The sequence below is a fragment of the Lonchura striata genome, chromosome 15, assembly GCF_050655825.1.
Source record: "Lonchura striata isolate lonStrDom1 chromosome 15, ASM5065582v1, whole genome shotgun sequence".
In the NCBI taxonomy this organism is placed as follows: domain Eukaryota; kingdom Metazoa; phylum Chordata; class Aves; order Passeriformes; family Estrildidae; genus Lonchura; species Lonchura striata.
Window position 1 is genome coordinate 1,713,217 of NC_140717.1, and position 20,963 is coordinate 1,734,179.

Sequence of the window (20,963 nt, forward strand, 5' to 3'; positions counted from 1 at the left end):
CTTGGAGCTGTGGCAGACCGATGTCACCCAGATTGCCGAGTTTGGCTGGCTCTTGTGTTGCTATAGGACACGTGAAAGTACGATGCGAGCCACCTGCTATTTGCAAGGTAAAGAAGAAGGTTTATTCTCTGACTCCCAACTTTTATACTTTCCCGAAGGTGACAGTGGATTGGAGAGTGAATGGGCCACTTCTCCAAAGACATTGGACAAACCAGTAGTACATCAAGTTTCCCCACCCACATAAAAGAATGTAAACAATATGTTGTTTACAGAAATTGTGTGGGAAAGTTCTCCAACAGAAAGTAAACTCAGAAGGCTTTAGAAAGTCTTAAGAATCAGGGTAACACTCAAGTATGTGCATGTCACGGTGGACACATTCTCCTCTGCAATGTGGGCTTCCGCTCACACTGGAGAAAAGGCTCGCAATGTCATTGCCCACTGGAGGCAGGCCTTTGCCGTTCTAGGCATACCTTCTGCTGTGAAAACCGACAGTGGTCCTGCTTACGCAGCGCAGTAGGGCGGCAGTTCCTGCAGTTGTGGGGGGTGTCACACAAGTTTGGTATTGCCCATTCTCCAACTGGCCAAGCTATTGTAGAATGTGCTCATGGTACTTTGAAGCGGGTTCTTCAAAAACAAAAACGGGGAATGCAGGGTGAGACCCCGCAAAGTCGGTTGGAAAAAGCATTGTACACCATCAATCATCTTACGGTGCAGCAGAATTCAAATAACCCTTTCATTTTAAATCATAATCTCTCGTTGCAAGCTTCAGATGAGGCACATCAGCCTCGAGCAAAAGTTTGAGTGTGGAATTTAGTCACCAAACAATGGGAAGGTCCCTAGGACCTTATCGCTTCGGGGCGCAGGTATGCTTGTGTGTCCACAGATACTGGGGTACGCTGGGTACCTTCGAAGTGTGTTCGTCCTGATCTGCAACCGCAGAGACAGAACCCGACCAACGGGCAACATAGAAACCATGACCAAACTGAAAGGCATTGAATGGATGGACCATCAAGTGATGACTCAGTTGAAGACGACGGCAGGTGATCACTCTGATGATTCCTCCATGAACAGACACTGAACCTTATTCATTTTTCCTTTTCTTATAAACTAAGAAGGTTGAGATGTCACCCTGATTCTTAAGATTTTCTAAAGCCTTCTGAGTTTACATTCTCTTGGAGAACTTTCCCACACAATTTCTGTAAACAACATATTGTTTTGCATTCCTTCGTGGGGGTGGAGGAAATTGATGTACTGGTGGTTTGTCCAATGTCCTTGGAGAGGTGGCTCATTCACTCTCCAATCCACTGTCACCTTTGCAAAAGTATAAAACCTGGAGTCAGAATAATAAACTTCCTTCCTTTTTTACCTCGCCATCGTGGTGGCTCGTGTTGTGCTTTTTCGTGTCCTATAGCGACAGTCTTGTCCTTTTAATCTTCATCTTTGTCTTCTTTCTCTTTGCTGTATTTTTCATCCCATTTGTCTTCATCTTCTTCACTTTCTTTGTCTTCTTCATCTGATAAGTCATCTTCATCTTCTTTACCTTCTTTGTCATCATCTTCTTCATCTTTTTCCTTGTCTCTTTTATTCCTCAGTCGGTGGCCTGAAGCAGGGACAGTGGAACAGCCCCCACAGCGCCCGCCTGAAGCGGGAGGGATGATTCCTGGGGGCAGCTGGCTGCCCATGGAGGGCCTGGGCTTCCAGTGGGGCAGAGGAGGGGCTGGAGGGGCTGTGTAAGGCAGGCTCTGGGCTCTCTTCCTCACTGTTGGAAACCCAGACACTGTCCGAAGCCAAAGACTCCAGGATGTACTGCTGTGAGAGCACTGGCCCTGCCAGCGCCAACACTGACCACTCCGGCTCCTCCCCGGGGTCCAGGGCTCCCAGTGGGGCACACGAGGGGCCGGGGAGACTGTGCGAGGCAGGCACCGGGCTCTCTGCCCTCTCTGCCGGGCCTCTTGCTGTCCCTGCTGGATCCTGACTTTCCCTCAGGTGCCTCTGTTCCTCCGCCTGCTGCATGCATCCCTGGGCGTGCAGCAGTGCCTGGGTCAGGATCTCACCGCTGATGCTCCAGGCCCAGTCCAGCAGAGCCTGGCTGCAGCCCAGGGGGCTGGGAGGGGCAGGGACCGGGCTCTGTGTCCCTGCTGATGGCAGCTCCTCCCTGGGGGCAGGAGGCTCCGCTGCCTTTTCTGCCTGAGGAACAACAGGCTCAAGGGGCTTCTGCTCCTCCTCAGCAGCTCCAGCCGGGGCAGCAGCTGCCAGCTCGGTCTCCGTGGGACTGCCTGGGCCAGGGGAGGCACTGGGCAGGGCAGGGGCTGCTTCTTCTGCCACCTCTGTGCCCACGGGGCTGGCAGAGCTGGGCCCCTCCGGGGGAGAAGGCTGGGTGTCCCCCTCCTTCAATGGATCCACAGGCTCCTCCCGAGAGCCGGAGCTCACATCGTCCTCTTCCTGGGACAGTTCTTGCACAAGAGAGAATGTCCCCTGGGACAGCTCTGGCTCTACTTCTCCATCCTCTTCCTCACTTTCAGAATCCCAGTCACTGTCTGAAGACAAGGACTCCAGGCCGTTTTGCTGTGCCAATTCTGATGCTGTCAGCTCTTCCACTGCCCATCCTGGCCCACCCCCAGGGGCCGGGGCTCTCATCTGGGGAGACCAGGGGCTGGGGGGACTGTGCGGGGCAGGCTCCGGGCTGCCTTCCTCACTGTTGAAATCCCAATCACTGTCCGAAGCCAAGGCCTCCAGGCTGTGTTGCTGTGCCTGCCAACAGCAGGAAATCAATAGCTGCCCGATTTTGGAGGGTAGCCTTTCTGTTTATTTCCTCGTCTTCTAGGAGGTCACTCAGGGCTGCTGATGTTAAATTTGCCTGCTTGGTCACCCAGCATTCTAGATTGCCTAATTCACTCAATGCTTTGGCTGCCGCAACCCATGGTAAAAACACAGAGACGGCAACTCTTTTGGATTTTGCCCAATGGTAAATTTCTGCATCACAATGTTCATCAAATTGACTCGCACTCCACTTAGTAATTTTTTTCCCACCTTTTGCTTGCCCAATTGGAATTTGGGTCATGTTGGGGGAAGCAAGGGTCAGATGCCCAAAAGTGCTTGGACCTCCAATAAGACGAGAGGGGATTCCTGGGTATGCTCTGTCCCCACAGATAAGAAACATTCCCTTGTCCAGCTTGCGTGGACGGAAATCAGTGGTGGATGTAAATTTCAGCTTATAGACAGCTGCGCACCATTGACCTGCTCTGAATTCTACCTTGTACTGTTTGACATTCTCATGTAATTTTACTTCTTTGGTTGGGGAAAAATCAAATTGAATGCAAAATTCAGCTTTTGCAGAGCCTAGGAGTTCTAATTCCTGGGGCTCTCTCTCGGCAGGGGGCAAATGTGAGACCCACCCTTGCCACAAAATGAGGGGGTTTCGCACTGGTGCTTTAACTTGTCCTGCACCTTTAGGTATTTTATTTTCGTTCACCTGCTTTTGCAAACGGACCAGATCGATTGGGAACTCATCCTCCTTACTTGGAACCCCTATTAAACATGTGGACTTTCATCGGATTTTCTGCTGAGGCAGTGGACAAACACATATGATGTTGTTGCAAGGCTTGGGCTAGCGAGACCCATACATTTTTCTTGGGCTGTGGAACAATCCATGCATCCACCGTGGAAGGGTAGATGACCATTCCCTGGAACCAAATGATGAGCAGGAATGTGGGAATTGACATTCTGCTAGTCTGAAAGAAAAATAAAATCATACAACAAAGTGAACTAACTCTGAAAAAGATACAATTTGCTCTGCCAGTAGAAAGGAAAAAGATTCCCCCCCCCTTCCACTTTCCCCCCTTGTTCAGGAGGCCCTTCAGACCCTGGAGTCCTCGGGGTTGCTGCTGCTGCAACAACCACCCTTTCCCGTGGTGTTATCACTGAGTCCTCTGTCATTAAGGAAGCTTTCCTGGTGCATTCCTCGATGAGTTGATCGAGTGTGGGGGGAGGCGATGATGGAAGGGCTAGGATGACTCGCTGACAGACTTCATTTACATTTGTGGTGACAAGTTCTAATGTAAGTTGGTCTTGGAGCTCTGGATTTTGCACCCTTTTTTCCACAGAGGCTTGCACTCAATCCAGAAAATCCATGAATGGTTCTACAACAGGCTGCTTCAAAGTGGTATAAGAAACAACAGGTTCTTTAGAAGGCATGTTAAAAAATGCACGTTCTGCTGCATCCCTGGACAGGTCCAACACTGCCCTGGGAATGCCTGCTGCTTGCTTTTCAGCTTGGCTCCAATCACCCTCAGCCACTAAATGTTCTAAAGTGATTTCCTCATCCTCTATATCTGTGGAATGGCTTGGACTTTGCAAGACCTCTGGGAGGAGATGTCCTGCAATCCTTTTCCAGGTTCTTTCCCACAATCTAAACTCAGACTGAGGGAGCAAGCAACTGAAAAGATGTTTCAAGTCAGCAGGGACATATGTTTTGGAGCTCAGAGTAGCTTTTAAAATGCTCTTAAAAAATTCACTTCTTTCCCCAAACTCACGCTTTGTTTTGCAAAGTTCCCTAATACTATCATACGAAAGGGGGTCCCATTTGGCATTCTGTCCCCTGGCATTATAGACCATTGGGGCCAGGAACGCAGGCTCGGTGTCTCTGACCGGTTCCTGGTTCCCCGCGCTGACAGTCTCGGCGCTGCCATTGCCAGGGAGACCGGGAGAGAGAGAGAGGGAGAGGGGCTGGCTTGTGTGGGAGTGGCCGCAGCCGGCGGGGCCGTGTGGAGCGGGGCAGGGACAGGGGGTAGTGATGGAACTGCGAGGGGAGGAGCTGAGGGCTGAACTGGGGGCTGAATCGCCGCAAGGCAGGCGGGGTTGGGATCGGGGACGGGTAAAGGGAGGGGTGCAAGGGCTGGGGGTGTGTTCTGGGCTGGCACAGGAAGCACAGGGAACACCGCGTGGCCGCCTCCATGTTTTGGTGGCTGAACGGGGAGGATGGGGGTGCAAAGCATGGATTTGCAGCTGCGGGAGCGAAAGCAGGAGACGGAGAAGGGTTAGAAACTAAATCTACATCTGCACGGTTAGTTTTTTCACCGCAGGGGGTGTGGGGAGACACAGGGGACGTGACAGGGCTCTTTTCTTCTCTCCGGGCACCCTGAGTGTCTGCACTGTCTTTCACAACATCGTAAAAGAACAAAAACATTCTCATAAAACCTTCTTTCACTGAGGGATCTCCTGCCTTTGTCCTTTCACTCAGCACTGCACCCACACGCTTCCAAAATCGTCTTTCTTTCGCTACTTGCTCTGTTACCTCCGGAAAACTTACTGATAACCATCTGACAAACTCTTTCACAAGGCTCTTAGGAAATTTGACACCTGCTCTCTGCAGGGGTTCCTGAACTTGTTTATAAATCTGTTTCTGCTGTGTAGTCAGCGTAACACCCATTGCTGCCTTCACAGAAAATCTCAACCAGTTACTGCAGCAAACCCCAAAGTTCTAAAGCTACGACGGAAACTCTCGTTACGCCTGCGCGCTGGCGTGTCCCCTCTCGGGCACACGGGAGCCAATGTCTCCTGGCCAGGCCCCTGCCCCCCAGTACCGAGACTCACCCACCGCCGTCCCTAAGACACCAACTGCAGTAACGGTTCCTGAACCCATGGGCAGTTTCCCGGGTGTTGGGAGGTGCCATCCGCACCCACGGAGACCACGACGGACAGAAATCGGCGTCTGTCTCCACGGCAACAGTCCTGCGGGGCTGCATGGAGAGGCAAGTGCCTCACTACCAGCGTGATCCGAGAGCTTCTCCCCGTGGAGCTCACAGCCTGCGTGGCGGTTTATTCGCATCGCGCGCCGCTCTGTTGCTCGCGGTGACACTGCAAAGCATCTGGAAAAGCTCCTAGCCAGTGCACTTGTCCACGACGGCTGGGGCCTCGCTTGCTCAGACCAATGCAAAGCCCAACGTTGGTGCGCCACTTGTTGCTTCTCTTTGGACCGCCACTTGTTGCTTTCGGGGATCAATTGCCGCTGTCCCCCGCCCCTCCCCGGCCCCCTGGGACCCTCCGGCTAGGTGCCTCCTCCGGGGACCGGGGTTTTGCCGCGGTCCCGCTGCCCTGGGCTTACCAGGCAGCGGCTGGGTTAGCACAGTCCGAGCTCCAGCGTTGCCTCGGTCACCGCTAGGATTCGAGATAAAGAGACCCAGAGAGACCAACGGTATGCTTGTCCAGAGAGATTGTATTGCCTGAACGGTAGCAGGGACCAAAGGCCCCGGGCTATTGCCCAGATACAGTTTTATACAGCAAAATTAAGAGAGAAGGTCTAAACAATAGAGACAGTGTTCAGCTAAGGCACATCAGAACCACCCCAGGGGCCAGGTCCAATGGGAACTGTTCAGGGGTGGGGAGAAGGGGGTTTACGGAGGAATGCTGAACTGGGACTTTCCCTAAACAGTGGAGCATACATAAATGTATCTTTTACCTCAGTTTACCATTCCCAAGGCCTTTCTAATACAATGGGTCATACATGAATGTATCCTTTTCCTCAGTTTACCATTCCCAATGCCTTTCTAAAACCTTCCTCCATGCTACCATGCCAGCATGATAGCTACACCAGTCCTTAGCATTCCAGATTTGATGAGATAATTTTACTTATTTATTAATGTAAATGAGGGAGTAGCATATAGTGTATTAGCTCAGGATTGGGCTGGAAAAAAAACGAAACAAAACAAAAAAACACACAAAAAAAAAAAAACAAAACAAAACAAAACAAAAAAAAAAAACAGTGGTATATCTCTCCGTTTGCGGGGGTGGCCCACATGCTTACAGGCGATAGTAGCCGCTGCTCTCCTGGTAGAGGAAGCTGGGAAGATAACCTTTAGAAGTGAGCTAAAAATCTTATCTCCCTGTAACGTTCATGGAGTTTTGCAACAGAAGGCCGACAAATAGATAACGGATGCCAGATTCCTAAAGTATGAAGGCATCCTAGTCTCTTCTCCTAAGTTAAGAAACAATGGGCCTGAAAATCCCAGACGTTTTTTTTTTATATAAAGAACCAATTACAGAACTAACACATGATTACCTCCAACAGATAAAAGAACAAACAAAAATAAGGCCAGATCTTGAGGAAGAAAAACTAAAAGAAGGAGCTCAATTATATGTAGACAAGTTCACTCGAGCTCTGACAAAAAAAGAAAAGAAAAAAATCTGGGTATGCTATAATAGATGAGAAAACATTTAAGACAGTAGAATCTAGTCCCCTTAGCCCCAGCTGGTCAGCCCAAGCATGCAAATTATATGCTGTGCTTAGAGCTCTAAATTTATTGAAAGGAAAAAGTGGGACTATTTTTACTAATTCTAAATATGCCTATGAAGTAGTTCATACTTTTAGTAAAATCTGAGAAGAAAGAAGACCACAAGAACTGCGATACGGACAGCCGAGAAAGAGTGGACGTATGCCAGTCGAGTTAAAAGTCCTGCCAGCACGGATGACCAGTAAAAAGTAGACAGCCAGCCTAGGAATTTGAAGGTTACCATTAAGAAAAATCGAAGAACTCTGTGTGCATCATTTAAGTCGATCGCAAAGGAGAACAAAAAGGGATATAATTAGTAATTATTTAGTAGTTTATAATACGGTAGATTATAATTATTATCCTTTCGTATGTGTTAGTCATTATTTTAATGATTATTTGATAATTTGTAATAAGGTAGATTGTGATTGTTCTCCTTTTAAGTGCTTTGCATGTAAAATTTGCCAAGAATGGTGGCAGGTCCATTGCCAAGGGGGGAAGCTGCCAACTGGGGTCTGAACAGAAACTGTGTTAAAATCAAGAAAATTGAAAAATCAGTAGATTTGTTTGGAGTCTGAGGACTGGTAAAAAATATACACCAAAGGAGTGCATCAGGAAACTTTTGTTTCCATATTAACGAACCCACTCCATTTGTTGCCCAAATTCTAAAAAGGTGTTGTCAGAGGGAACTAAAGGGGGTCTCGTGCGACCCACGCCCGGTCAAAGATAAAAATAGGGAACAGTGCGAAGTTAGGCGGGAGCAGGGGAAGGGACGCCCAGGCAAGTACCGCTGCTGCCGAGAAGATAATTTACCTCGCAGCTCGAAGCACCCGAGTCGGTGAGCGAGGCAGAGGGGAAAAAGCCAGCCCCTCCCCAGATAGAATAATGCTGAAATGCTCCAACTATTGCCAAACGAGTACTAGGCTCCCCCAGACGACCGGTCTGGTTGCCTCTGAAACACCAGAAAGGCTACAAACCCAAGAGGGGAAAGCAAGATATTATGCAATAAAAACAAGGTCAGGACCCCACCCTTATTGGCAAATTATTAATATGTTAATGCTTTGTACTGTATACCAAACAGAGGGTTCCCCAGCTCTGCACCAACCCTTTCTGTAGACAATAACAGGAGTAAATAGTATAGTAATTCAGAGTCAGATAACATCCAGACCCCCTAGTTTTACCCACAGTTATGCAAACTAGCCCCTGTAGAGCCCTGTTTTAATAACGTAAGATTTTATATGTGTCCATCATCAAACCCAGGGAAAAGGTATTGCAATTACCCTAGGGAATATTTCTGTAAGTACTGAGAGTGTAAAACAATAGCCTCAGACTGGCAAACAGCAGGAGATAAAATTAGAATAGTAAAAAGAAAATTGAAGGCAGCACACCTGATGCTGATCAAAGCCAAATATGAAACTCTCCCTAGAAATCCTGAAATAGGAGAGACGTTGATTGTAGCCCACCAAGAAGTAAAACGATTTGATGAACAAAATGATAAAAGAGAAAATGGGCGAATGTGAAAAACTGCATTGACTTGTTTGTTCATGAAAAGTATGAAATCAGGATAAAAGTGTGTGTGGGGGGGGTCAGGGCATGGAATTTGCAGGCTTGGGCAAGGCTGGTAACTGCAAACAAAGATTGTGAAAGATCTTGCAGGACTGGCTGGAACTGATAACCGCAGTGGAAGGAGACCCATCACCCCCACCTGTAAAACCAATTGTTGCTGGATAAAAAGGGACTGAAGAGAAGGAAAGGTTGTCAGCTTTTGGCGGAACACAGTCTCCCCAGCTGCACCCAGCGCTGTTTGCTTGCTATTGCTTGCTGTAATTAATAAAATTATTAATTGATCTTAAAAGGCTGAATCAAATTATTCGCCTCAATTTATAACAGGAACATTGAAGCAAAACTGAGCAGCATCAGGGAAAAACCAGCAGCTGGGTCCAAGGCTTCAGAATGGTTGTCGAAGTTCCGGAGGACTCACACACTTCAGCCGTGCACAAAAGCTCCTCTCCTTTCCAAGGCGGCACGGCAGCAAGCGGGAAGTAAAATCAGAGCTCCTCCTGATTTCCTACACTTGTCCACCATCATTTATCCAGCACCTTCTCCAAGTGCAGGGAGTGAGAGGAGACCGATCAAGAGTGCTTCTGGATAATCTGTTTTCTCTCCAAGTTTTCCACTCCTGGCACAGCTATGAAGTGCCGACCTGCAGGTGGGAGCACACCTGATATCCCACAGGCCTCTCCTGTGGGCTGGAGACCCACGAGGCAGCTCCAGCATGAACAATTCCTTTTCCCATGGCAGGAGTCTCCTTTGGTGAGGAAAAGACAGAAAGAAGGGAGAATTCCTGCCTTCCCCTCTCTCATGGGTGGCAGAAGTCCTCCAACTTCCTTCCTGCTGCTCTCACGGAGAGAATGCTGGCCTAGGGACTCTCTGGATTTTGGGCACGGGAGGAGGGAGACACTTGGTTGTCCCTGTGGACACAAGAAATGGGCCAACATCCAGTCCCAAATATTCGTGTGGGATTTGTCCTCCTTCAGTGATTCCTTTTGAGTTTTGGAAAGCAGAGAACAGGAGGAGAAGGACTAGGAATGGAACAATCCTCCTGTACCCCCTGCCAGTGGGGGAAAGCCAGGGGGGTCAGGCTCTGCTCCCAGGGAACAGGGAGAGGAGGAAAGGGAACGGCCTCAGGCTGGGCCAGGGCAGGCTCAGCTGGGACAGCAGGAGCAATTTCCTCATGGAAATGGTGCTCAGGCCCTGGCAAGGGCTGCCCAAGGAGCTTTGGAGTGCCCATCCATGTAGGTGTCCTTTCGAAATGGCACTGAGTGCTCTGGGCTGGGGCCAAGGTGGGCACGGGGCCCAGCTGGGACTCCATGGGCTGGGAGGGCTTTTCCAGCCCCAGGGATTCTGGGGTTCTGTGAGAGTTCTCCCAGCAGAAAGAAAAGCCAATCCCGGAGAAAGGCCCTGCCCTGGAGCAGCAGAGGAGCAGCCCCCAGGCTGGAGGAGCCAGGAGCGGGCACCAGGCACGGCTGCTCAGCCTTGAGCCCTGTGCGGCTGCCCAGCAGTGCAGCAGCAGAGCCCCAGAGCTGCGCTGCTGCTGCGCTGCTGCTGCGCCACTTTGGGCTCTGTGGCTGCCCAGCCCCGTGCAGCTGCTGCCGCAGGGATGTGCCAGGAGCAGCACAGAGCTGCTGCTGCTGCCTCAGCTGGGGCTGCAGCGGGGGAAACCCTCCCGCCGGGCCCGGGGCTGCCGGAGGCAGGCAGGTCTGCAGGAACAGCCCCGGCCCGGCTCCCCGGCCACGGGCAGCGGCAGAGCAGGGCTCTGCTGCCTTCGCTGTGCTGGCGGCACAGCCCTGCTGCAAAGGGCTGCCCGGCACAGCTCTCTGCCAGCCGGGCTCAGCCTGCGCCTCCCGTTTGCCTGCAGAGAGCAGCGACAGCCCTGCCCCGCCGGCCCGGCCGGGAACTCTCCCGCTGCCGCCGGCGCTGAGCCCGCGCTGCTCGCAGGGCGCTCCGTGCCACGGGCTGCGACAATACATCGGCACCTCGGGGAGACAGGACACGCAATCTGGGCACTCTGCTCTTGTGCCTTGCACACTTTATTAGAGAACACACAGATTCTTCAATAACGGGAACAGCGTGGGGACATTGTAATGCATTGTGATTACAACACAAGGTACATTAATGCTTTTATTTCGTAACTGTAATAGAAACGTACAATATGTAAAAAAAATAAATTATTTCCTAGTTTTACTTATTCCTTCAATTTTCCCTTAATATTCTAGTCTTATTATTCTTATGGTTCTTCTTCTTCCTACTCTTTCTTACTATTCTTCTTCTTTACTACTTCTATGTATTTTTATATTCTTATTCCTATTCCTATTCTTCTTTTTCTTCTCCTACATATTTCAAAATTCTCATTCCTATTCCGATTCTTCTTCTTTTACATATCTTGAAATTCTTATTCCTATTCCTAGTATTCTTTTTTCTTCTAAGTATTTCTAAATTCTTATTACTATACTTCTTACTTCTTTCTATCTATTCTTAAACAAACATTCTCTGTCTTGTCCTTTTAGTCTTCATCTTTGTCTTCTTTCTCTCTGCTGTCTTCTTCATCCTATTTGTCTTCATCTTCTTCACTTTCTTCATCTTCATCTGATAGGTTGTCTTCATCTTCATTTTTTTTCTGTGTCATTGTCTTCATCTTTGTCTTTGTCTTCGTTGCCGTTGTCTTGGAGCGGATTGTGCTGAGAGTCTGTTCCAGGAGCCTCTGCTTTGTGCCCAAGAAATGGTTGCTGAATCTTCCAGTCCGGGTCTGGGTGTGTGCGGGGCAGGGATGGGGGAGCTTTGGGCTCTTTGCGTGGGCATTTTCCAAGCCTCACTGCCGAGGCCTTTGTGGCTCTGCCTGGTTGGCTTTTGCTTGGCTTGCTTGGCCCATCCAAAGGCTTTTCTCTCCCCTGGCTAGGAGGAGCTGCAGCAGCAATCCCTGAGCCCCTCGAGCCGAACTGAACAGCTGCTGCTCTGACACAGAGGAGCAGGATCGGCAGGAGTGGTCATCTTCATCTTCTTCCTGTTCTTCACCTTCCTTTTCTTCATCTTCTTCATCTTTTTCCATGTGTCTTTTATTCCTCAGTCTGTGGCCTGAGGCAGGGACAGCGGAACAGCCCCTGCAGCGCCCGCAGCGCCCGCCTGAAGTGGGAGGGACGTTTCCTGGGGGCAGCCGGCTGCCCGCGGAGGGCCTGGGCTCCCAGCCGGGCAGGCCGGGGGCTGGCGGGGCTGTGCGGGACAGGCACCGGGCTCTCTTCCTCACTGTTACTTGAAAGGACGGATCTGAGTGGCAGGTTCTGAAAGGTCATTAGGATGGGTCAGCCCAATTGGTTGAGTTGAGGGCTGCTGTTATGGCATTTGAGAGATTTTCCCAGGAACCTTTCAATTTGGTCACGGATTCTACCTACGTGGCTGACTTTGTGCAGCGGTTGGGTCACTCGATCTTGAAGGAGGTCAGTAATCCTGCCTTGTTTCATTTACTGAAGACTTTGTGGTGTGCTATTCAGGCCCGGGTTCATCCCTTTTATGTTCTGCATGTGAGAAGTCACACCAATTTACCAGGGTTTGTAGCAGAAGGTAACGCAAGGGCTGACAAGTTGGTTAATCCGGCGTGGATAGCACCTCAGCCTGATACACTCGCACAGGCCAAGGCATCGCATGGGTTTTTCCATCAGAATGCACATACTCTGCAGAAGCAGTTTCAGCTGACACCAAGAGAGGCTTGTGGCATTGTTGAGTCCTGTGACAACTGCCATGCACTTGCTCCGCCTCTACCAGCAGGGGTAAACCCTAGAGGCCTTAGGGCCTTGGAGCTTTGGCAGACCGATGTCACCCAGATTGCCGAGTTTGGCTGGCTCTTGTGTTGCTATAGGACACGTGAAAGTACGATGCGAGCCACCTGCTATTTGCAAGGTAAAGAAGGTTTATTCTCTGACTCCCAACTTTTATACTTTCCCGAAGGTGACAGTGGATTGGAGAGTGAATGGGCCACTTCTCCAAAGACATTGGACAAACCAGTAGTACATCAAGTTTCCCCACCCACATAAAAGAATGTAAACAATATGTTGTTTACAGAAATTGTGTGGGAAAGTTCTCCAACAGAAAGTAAACTCAGAAGGCTTTAGAAAGTCTTAAGAATCAGGGTAACACTCAAGTATGTGCATGTCACGGTGGACACGTTCTCTTCTGCAATGTGGGCTTCCGCTCACACTGGAGAAAAGGCTCGCAATGTCATTGCCCACTGGAGGCAGGCCTTTGCCGTTCTGGGCATACCTTCTGCTGTGAAAACCGACAATGGTCCTGCTTACGCAGCGCAGCAGGGCGGCAGTTCCTGCAGTTGTGGGGGGTGTCACACAAGTTTGGTATTGCCCATTCTCCAACTGGCCAAGCTATTGTAGAATGTGCTCATGGTACTTTGAAGCGGGTTCTTCAAAAACAAAAACGGGGAATGCAGGGTGAGACCCCGCAAAGTCGGTTGGAAAAAGCATTGTACACCATCAATCATCTTACGGTGCAGCAGAATTCAAATAACCCTTTCATTTTAAATCATAATCTCTCGTTGCAAGCTTCAGATGAGGCACATCAGCCTCGAGCAAAAGTTTGAGTGTGGAATTTAGTCACCAAACAATGGGAAGGTCCCTAGGACCTTATCACTTCGGGGCGCAGGTATGCTTGTGTATCCACAGATACTGGGGTGCGCTGGGTACCTTTGAAGTGTGTTCGTCCTGATCTGCAACCGCAGAGACAGAACCCGACCAACGGGCAACATAGAAACCATGACCAAACTGAAAGGCATTGAATGGATGGACCATCAAGTGATGACTCAGTTGACGACGACGGCAGGTGATCACTCTGATGATTCCTCCATGAACAGACACTGAACCTTATTTATTTTTCCTTTTCTTATAAACTAAGAAGGTTGAGATGTCACCCTGATTCTTAAGATTTTCTAAAGCCTTCTGAGTTTACATTCTCTTGGAGAACTTTCCCACACAATTTCTGTAAACAACATATTGTTTTGCATTCCTTCGTGGGGGTGGAGGAAATTGATGTACTGGTGGTTTGTCAAATGTCCTTGGAGAGGTGGCTCATTCACTCTCCAATCCACTGTCACCTTTGCAAAAGTATAAAACCTGGAGTCAGAATAATAAACTTCCTTCCTTTTTTACCTCGCCATCGTGGTGGCTCGTGTTGTGCTTTTTCGTGTCCTATAGCGACAGTCTTGTCCTTTTAATCTTCATCTTTGTCTTCTTTCTCTTTGCTGTATTTTTCATCCCATTTGTCTTCATCTTCTTCACTTTCTTTGTCTTCTTCATCTGATAAGTCGTCTTCATCTTCTTTACCTTCTTTGTCATCATCTTCTTCATCTTTTTCCTTGTCTCTTTTATTCCTCAGTCGGTGGCCTGAAGCAGGGACAGTGGAACAGCCCCCACAGCGCCCGCCTGAAGCGGGAGGGATGATTCCTGGGGGCAGCTGGCTGCCCATGGAGGGCCTGGGCTCCCAGTGGGACAGAGGAGGGGCTGGAGGGGCTGTGTAAGGCAGGCTCTGGGCTCTCTTCCTCACTGTTGGAAACCCAGACACTGTCCGAAGCCAAAGACTCCAGGATGTACTGCTGTGACAGCACTGGCCCTGCCAGCGCCAACACTGACCACTCCGGCTCCTCCCCGGGGTCCAGGGCTCCCAGCGGGGCACACGAGGGGCCGGGGAGACTGTGCGAGGCAGGCACCGGGCTCTCTGCCCTCTCTGCCGGGCCTCTTGCTGTCCCTGCTGGATCCTGACTTTCCCTCAGGTGCCTCTGTTCCTCCGCCTGCTGCATGCATCCCTGGGCGTGCAGCAGTGCCTGGGTCAGGATCTCACCGCTGATGCTCCAGGCCCAGTTACAGAGAAACTAATGGACTCTTATCAGATTGAATACACATCAAACTTATATTACTTAGATAGTGGGCTAATTAGTAATTCAAGTGTTAGAGTAAAGTGTAAAAATCAAAATTGTAATTGCTATCCTTTTGTATGCTATATCTGTAAGGTGTGTGGGGAACGGTGGTAGTCACATTGCAACAGAGGGTATCCTCCACGAGGAACTTGCAATTCCTGTTAGAACGTACAAAGAGAGATTACAGCTTGGGTACTGACCTGTAAAGTAACTAGAGGGGAAATCCGATTAGAATCTAAAGAGTGGTGAGAAATTTTCTCAAATTACTGCTACCATACAAACGAGCCGAGCCCATTTGTAGCAGAGATCATAAAAGGCCTTTGTAAGAAAAACCTAAAAGGGGTCAGTTGTACCGCATCAGAGGTAAAAGATCAGAATTGGCGTTCTTATTGCATGCGGCAAGGCACCAGAGGGCATAAATCCCCTCCTGAAGAATACTCTTGCTGCCAAGAAGATAGTACACCCTGTGGCTCGAAGCACCCGAGTCGACAGGCGAGGCAGAGGAGTAAACAGCTGTGGAGGAAGGAGCCCTCAGGATGGAATACGCAAGCAATATTTGCAGAACTACCCCGGGACTGGGAGTAACAAAGGCAGAAATAGTTTTTGGGCTCAAGAGTATAATTGTTGCAGTGTAAGAAACCAGACCCCACATGCCATTTGCTTACTGCTTGTAATTTTCCTTTGTATATATTGTAATACTGCAGAAGTAACAACTCATGAACCTTTCAAGTAGACTTTAAGAAGATAAGAGGATTCACGAGTTATAAGGAGCAATACTACAGCTGGAGCTCCCACTTTCCAGTTACCTGTGGCATCCTTAGGTACTGGTTAGGGTTCCCATTAAGTTTCATCGTTTTATATGTGTCCTGCTTCAAATCCTAGTAAAGGGTATTGCAATAGTCCTGGACAATATTACTGTGCATATTGGGGTTGTAAAACAATAGCTGGTACATGGGACCCCCCCACTCCTGATCCATACATTAAGGTGGTCTAGAAGCCAGATGGCTATATTCCTCCCGGCTACTGGACAGGTCATAAACCCCCAAAACATATATGAACAACAAACTGTACCAGAACACCATCTAATGAAAAGGGAACCCCTCACTACCTTAACTATTGCAACTCTCCTTACCATCAGGAGAATAGGAGCTGGAACTAGGGTGGCATCCCTAGTAAATCAACAAAAGGAATTTAAAGCATTAAAAATTTCAGTAAATGAAGATCTGAGTAAAATTGAGCAGGCCATCGATGGATTGGTAAAATCATTAAGGTCCCTATCTGAGGTAGTGTTGCAGAACAGAAGGGGTTTAGACTTGCTATTATTACAACAAGGGAGATTGTGTGTAGCCCTGAAGGAGGAATGCTGTGCATACGCTGATCATACTAGAATTGTTACAGACACCATGGCAGAATTAAGGAAAAAATTAGAGCAGAAAAAGAGGGAAAGAGAGGCACAGCAAAATTGGTATGAATCATGATTCAATCAATCTCCTTGGTTAACTACCTTGCTATCCACCCTTGCAAGACCTCTGATACTGATAATATTGGGACTGACCTTTGGGCCATGCATCTTCAATAAAGCAATAAAAATAGTAAAAGAACAATTAGACGCAGCACATTTAATGCTCATTAGAGCAAAATATGAACCCATACACAATGTGGATGAGACCCTAATACTAAGTCACCAGGAGTTACAAAAATTCAGTGAACAAAATAAAGATGAACAAGAAAAGGGGGAAATTGAGATAAGTAAAAGATAATTTGTTCACTGTAGTATGCTTGCTTACTTTAGTTTGCATAAGAATATACTGTGGTATGTTAACCTAATTTATTTTGCATAAGATAGTGGCTAAGAATGTACTGGTGTGTCTTTGAAATGCTTATTTGCTTACAAGGTGATAAGGAGGTTGAGATTACAGTCCTGGGTGTGTGTGTATCTGGTCTGCTTGCTGTATCTCAAAAGAAGAGACTTAGAAGCTATCACAACAACCAGACTCAGACTACATCTGGAGAGTCACGCCTGCAAGGAGAAGGGGGGGGATAAAAGGAAGGTTGGGACAGAACATTTTTGCGCGCCGTTGGTGGAGCAGGAGACTCCCCGGCCGCCCAGCGCTGAATTTTGCCTGCCTTACTCGCTTGCTAATTTTAAATAAAATTGCTTTATTGAATTAAGACACTTCAAATTGCCGTGTCACAATTTATAACAACAGCTACTGCAGAACAGGATTACATCCAACACCCAGACCTCTCCTGGCTCCAGCAGAGCACCAGGAAAGCTGAGGAGAAAGCAGTTTGGATCCTGTCTCAGCCAAGGCACAGACAGCAGTGAACTTTCTCTGCCTGTACAAACCCACACCACACTGACCTCAGCACTGACTTCTTCCAGTGAACAGCAGAAAGTATTTTATTGCTATGCTCATGTTTTACTTGTAAACTGGCCTATGACAGGTGGTTTTCCTGGGTTATGCTGCTCCTCGATCGTGACGTTGCTATATTCTGTCAGTCAGGGAAAGCTCAATGCCCAATTCTTCACATGACTGCTGGCTGTCACCACTGCCCGGCAGAGCTGGAGCACTGCCCAGGAGCTGCCGCAGCACCCCGCTCCCTTTTGGCCGCTGACCTCTAGTGGCGAGCACAGGAGAGAGGAAACAGGAACAACGTTCATGTTCTCCACGAGGAACCGCGGTCCTTTCTCGCTCTGAAAGGGAGCCAGAAGGTTCCCCAGCCTTCCCTCACGGGCTGCGGTGCACAGGCCGATCCTGGCTCCAGGGCAGAGCCCTCTCACAGCAGTCAGCCTTGCCCCATCACTGGGGCTCCTCTCCTCACAGAGCTGGCTACAAACAGCAGCGTTTGATTTACCTCCTTCCCCTCCCTAAGGGGAGGAACAGAGATCCCGTGCTCCCCTTGTAAGCTCCTGCCCTCCAAGCACACACACTCCTGTGAGCCACAGCCTGGCTTCAGGTAGCCCAGCAGTGCCACCTCAGCTCAGACCACCGAGGACATTGCTGTATTTTCACAGAGTCACAGAGCAGCTTGGATTGGCAGGGACCTGAGACCATCTCATTCCACATCACTTCCACAGGCAGGGACACCTCCCACCGTCCCAGGCTGCTCCAAACCCCATCCAGCCTGGCCTTGGGCACTGCCAGGGATCCAGGGGCAGCCACAGCTGCTCTGGGCACCCCATGCCAGGGCCTGATTTTGGGAAAGAGCTGTGAAAAGCCCCACAGTGCAGACACACCCAAGGTAGGGAAGGTGTGATTACAGAGAGGTCGGTTTGGTGAGAAGGGCATGGACAGCACCATGCAAAGGTCCCTGAGAGCAAAGGGGGTCAGCAGATGGGCTCAGAGCACATCACAGGCCACCACCCTGACCAACAACTGCTCAGCCAGCAAAGGCTGGGGAGCACAGCAAGGCCCTGCAGCTGTTCCTCTCTCTATTGCTTGGTATGAGCGAGGCGAGTGTGACACATCCCTGTTCAGACTGAGCACAGGAAAGGGACACCAACAGAACCACTGGGAACAGGACCCAGCAAAAGCCTGGGATGGAGCAGGAACTGGGGCTGTGTGACATGCCCCGTGTCTGAAACACAGACCTCACCCCAGGGCAGCAGTATCAACGAAAGGTGCTCTGGCAGCTGGGTGCTCCTGCTGCATCTGCAGCTCTGCCCCTGTCCTCACACCTGCATTTCAGTGACAACCCACAGGCAGTACAGGAACAGGACTTGTGTTCAGCCACTGCACTGGGAATCTCAAGTGCAGTCAGATCCAGTGATAGCTCTGCAAGTAGATCTTCCCTTAGACTGGAAGTCACAGGTTACCACTGCAGCATTTGCTTGGTAAGCAAGCCACAGAGTCAGTCTGTGACTACACCAAACACATCTCCAAACAGATGTTCTTTTTGGTGACAGGTGTGCTTCAACAGCTCGTATTTTACTCTCCCTTTAACCAAACCCTACAAATTCAAATCCAATCAGTTCCATTTTAATCAATCAAGATGCCCAGTGAACAAGACCTGACCATTCCACACCCCCTCTAACAGCAGTACCTTTGCTTTCTTCATGTAGCCCATGACATTGCCAAGATCTTCAACATCAACTACAGAATCTGTGCCTCCAGCTTCCTCCTCACTACTGGTTTCAAAGAATTCCTCTGCCTATGGGAGAGAGCAGAGAAAAAAACATTAAGCATTTATCTCACTGGTAAATATAAGACTAAGCTAACCAGTGCAATGAGCTTTCCTCATCAGTGAAGACCACTCAAGTAATAGCCTACCAAAACCTGTAGGACAGAAATAGAACCCTGAACCCCTTTAAACCCAAGTGCCTTGCTGATAGCAAGATTTATTCCTCCTGTTCTGCAGCAGCCAGCACTCCCAAACCCAGCCAGAAGAACCACTTACTTTCCTATAAAATTCAACCCAGCAATAACTTCCAACCCACAGTATATGGCTCGAGGGAGGATTAACGTGCCATAGCAGCTCTGGGTCTCGGACTGGAGAGCAATAGAAAGGATTTCTTAGTCCAAATCTGCAATCAATAAACACTCCAGAAAAGAGAAATTATTACAGGCAGACACACACAAAGGAGAAACAGGACATGCTCAGGTAACACTCCAGCTGCCTTTGGAAAACCCTGGGATGCAGGCAGAGCAGCTGAGCTTCACCAGGTTGAAGTGGAAGCAGGTTAGTGACTCATAGGGAACTGAAGGGTCCCCTTGGGCTTGGGACATGGCAAAGGCTCTGCTGAGAACCCAGCCTGGTTCCCTGGAGGACATGTCCCAGCTCTCGGGGGTCTGGGGGTCAAGATAACCCCAAGATCATAAAAAGTCTTTTTCTCCCAGCCTGCACAGCCAAAGAAGTTGGAATGAGTAGGATCGGCTTCTCAAGGCTGTTTATTTTCTCCTATCTCTAACATGCTTTCTCAAGGAGCTGCAGTCTGTCCAGCAGGTCAGTCTGTGACAGACTCCCACACCCTTGGGGTGATGTTACCATTTTATGCTAAAAACTATGTGTACTATGTTTACAATAACGTGCCAATATCTATCATTTATGTTGGACAGTGTGTCTCTACCTTAAACCAACATAAAAGTGTCACCATCACAGCAAGACATGGAGGGCAAGAAGGAGAAGAAGGTCAGGACACGCCCAAATCTCTCCTTCTCGTCCCCTTGAACCCCTTATTTTAAAACCCTAAAATTCTACTTTTTCACCCTGGGTTAATTCAACTACCACAATACTCAAACCCTTGTGGCTTGTAATTCCTCATACAAAGCTGGGCTGAAATCAAAGCCACAGGTGTTTTTGACTTTGTGCCAGGGTCTCAAGCCAGCCAGGGTAGCCAGAGGGATGTCCTTTGTTCCTACACCCAGCCAGGAGCAAGACTCCCTCATCACACAAATGCCATTGAGCCTGGGTCCATCACTAATCCTTTGGTCCTTCTTTCGGATGGTTCATTCTACTTGTTTTTGCCATGGGATCTCAGCTCTCTTCTCCCCCTGCTCCAGAACAAGTATCAGGCTCCCACAGCAGCCCTCTGGACTGCAGGAAGAAGTGGAGAAGTCAAACAGTGCTCCAAATAAAATAAGGCCTCAAGGATTTTGGCTGTACCTCAGTGTTCTCCTGTTCCGACGTCCCATGTTCATGGTCTGAGCTTTCCTTGCTCTGCTTCCCTGAAGATTTGCACTTCCCCTTCTTGCACTTCCCACTGCAGGGCTTCTTTTCCCCTCTACAGAGTGCCTGGAGCCGAGTCAGGAATTTGACTTTCCAGGCCTCAAAGTCAGCCTCAATGCTGCCATGCTTGCTCTGGGCCACATTGCTGTCCCCCTCAGCCCGAGTCATGATCCTGCTGGCACTCAGCATCCACAGCCACCTGTCCATCCTCCTTCCAACCTAGGGCAGGAGGAAGGGTTGGAAAGGAAATTAAACCAGGACCAAGTACAAGCAGCCAACCAGAAAAGCAAGGATCAGCCCTGGGAAGAGCCAGTGAGCTGCATGGCACTGCAGGGTAAGGACCTGGGGAGTCCCTCGCAGGTGCTGGCTCAGCACAGACACAGGGCAGCCTAACCAGCACCACACCCCCTCAGACTCCACTGGAAAATCCCTCTGCCATCCATGGGGTGAAGGGATGGGCTCTGGGAACAGACTGCTCTGTGTGGTGCTTGTTGGTCAGAATGGCCACGTGTGTGACACACTGCCCCAGCTCTGAACATAACCTGTGACAAGTGATG

At 49.4% G+C, this 20,963-nt stretch overlaps 1 protein-coding gene across 7 annotated transcripts in view; it reads right to left on the minus strand.

Moving 5' to 3' along the window:
- The window catches only part of LOC146765968 (S-adenosyl-L-methionine-dependent tRNA 4-demethylwyosine synthase TYW1-like), a 132,200-nt gene that overhangs the window by 105,775 nt on the left and 5,462 nt on the right, over nt 1-20,963 (minus strand). For 3 of the 7 annotated variants that reach the window (XM_085592804.1, XM_085592805.1, XM_085592807.1), the window contains exons 7-8: nt 20,344-20,625; nt 18,784-18,891 (exon numbers count right to left, since the gene is read on the minus strand). In XM_085592804.1, the coding sequence (XP_085448930.1) occupies nt 18,784-18,891; nt 20,344-20,625 (390 nt within the window). Of the gene's footprint in view, nt 1-17,215; nt 17,359-18,736; nt 18,892-19,137; nt 19,230-20,343; nt 20,626-20,963 lie in introns of those variants that run through there. The other 4 variants (XR_014958619.1, XR_014958618.1, XM_085592806.1 and 1 more) reach the window with 4 other exon arrangements.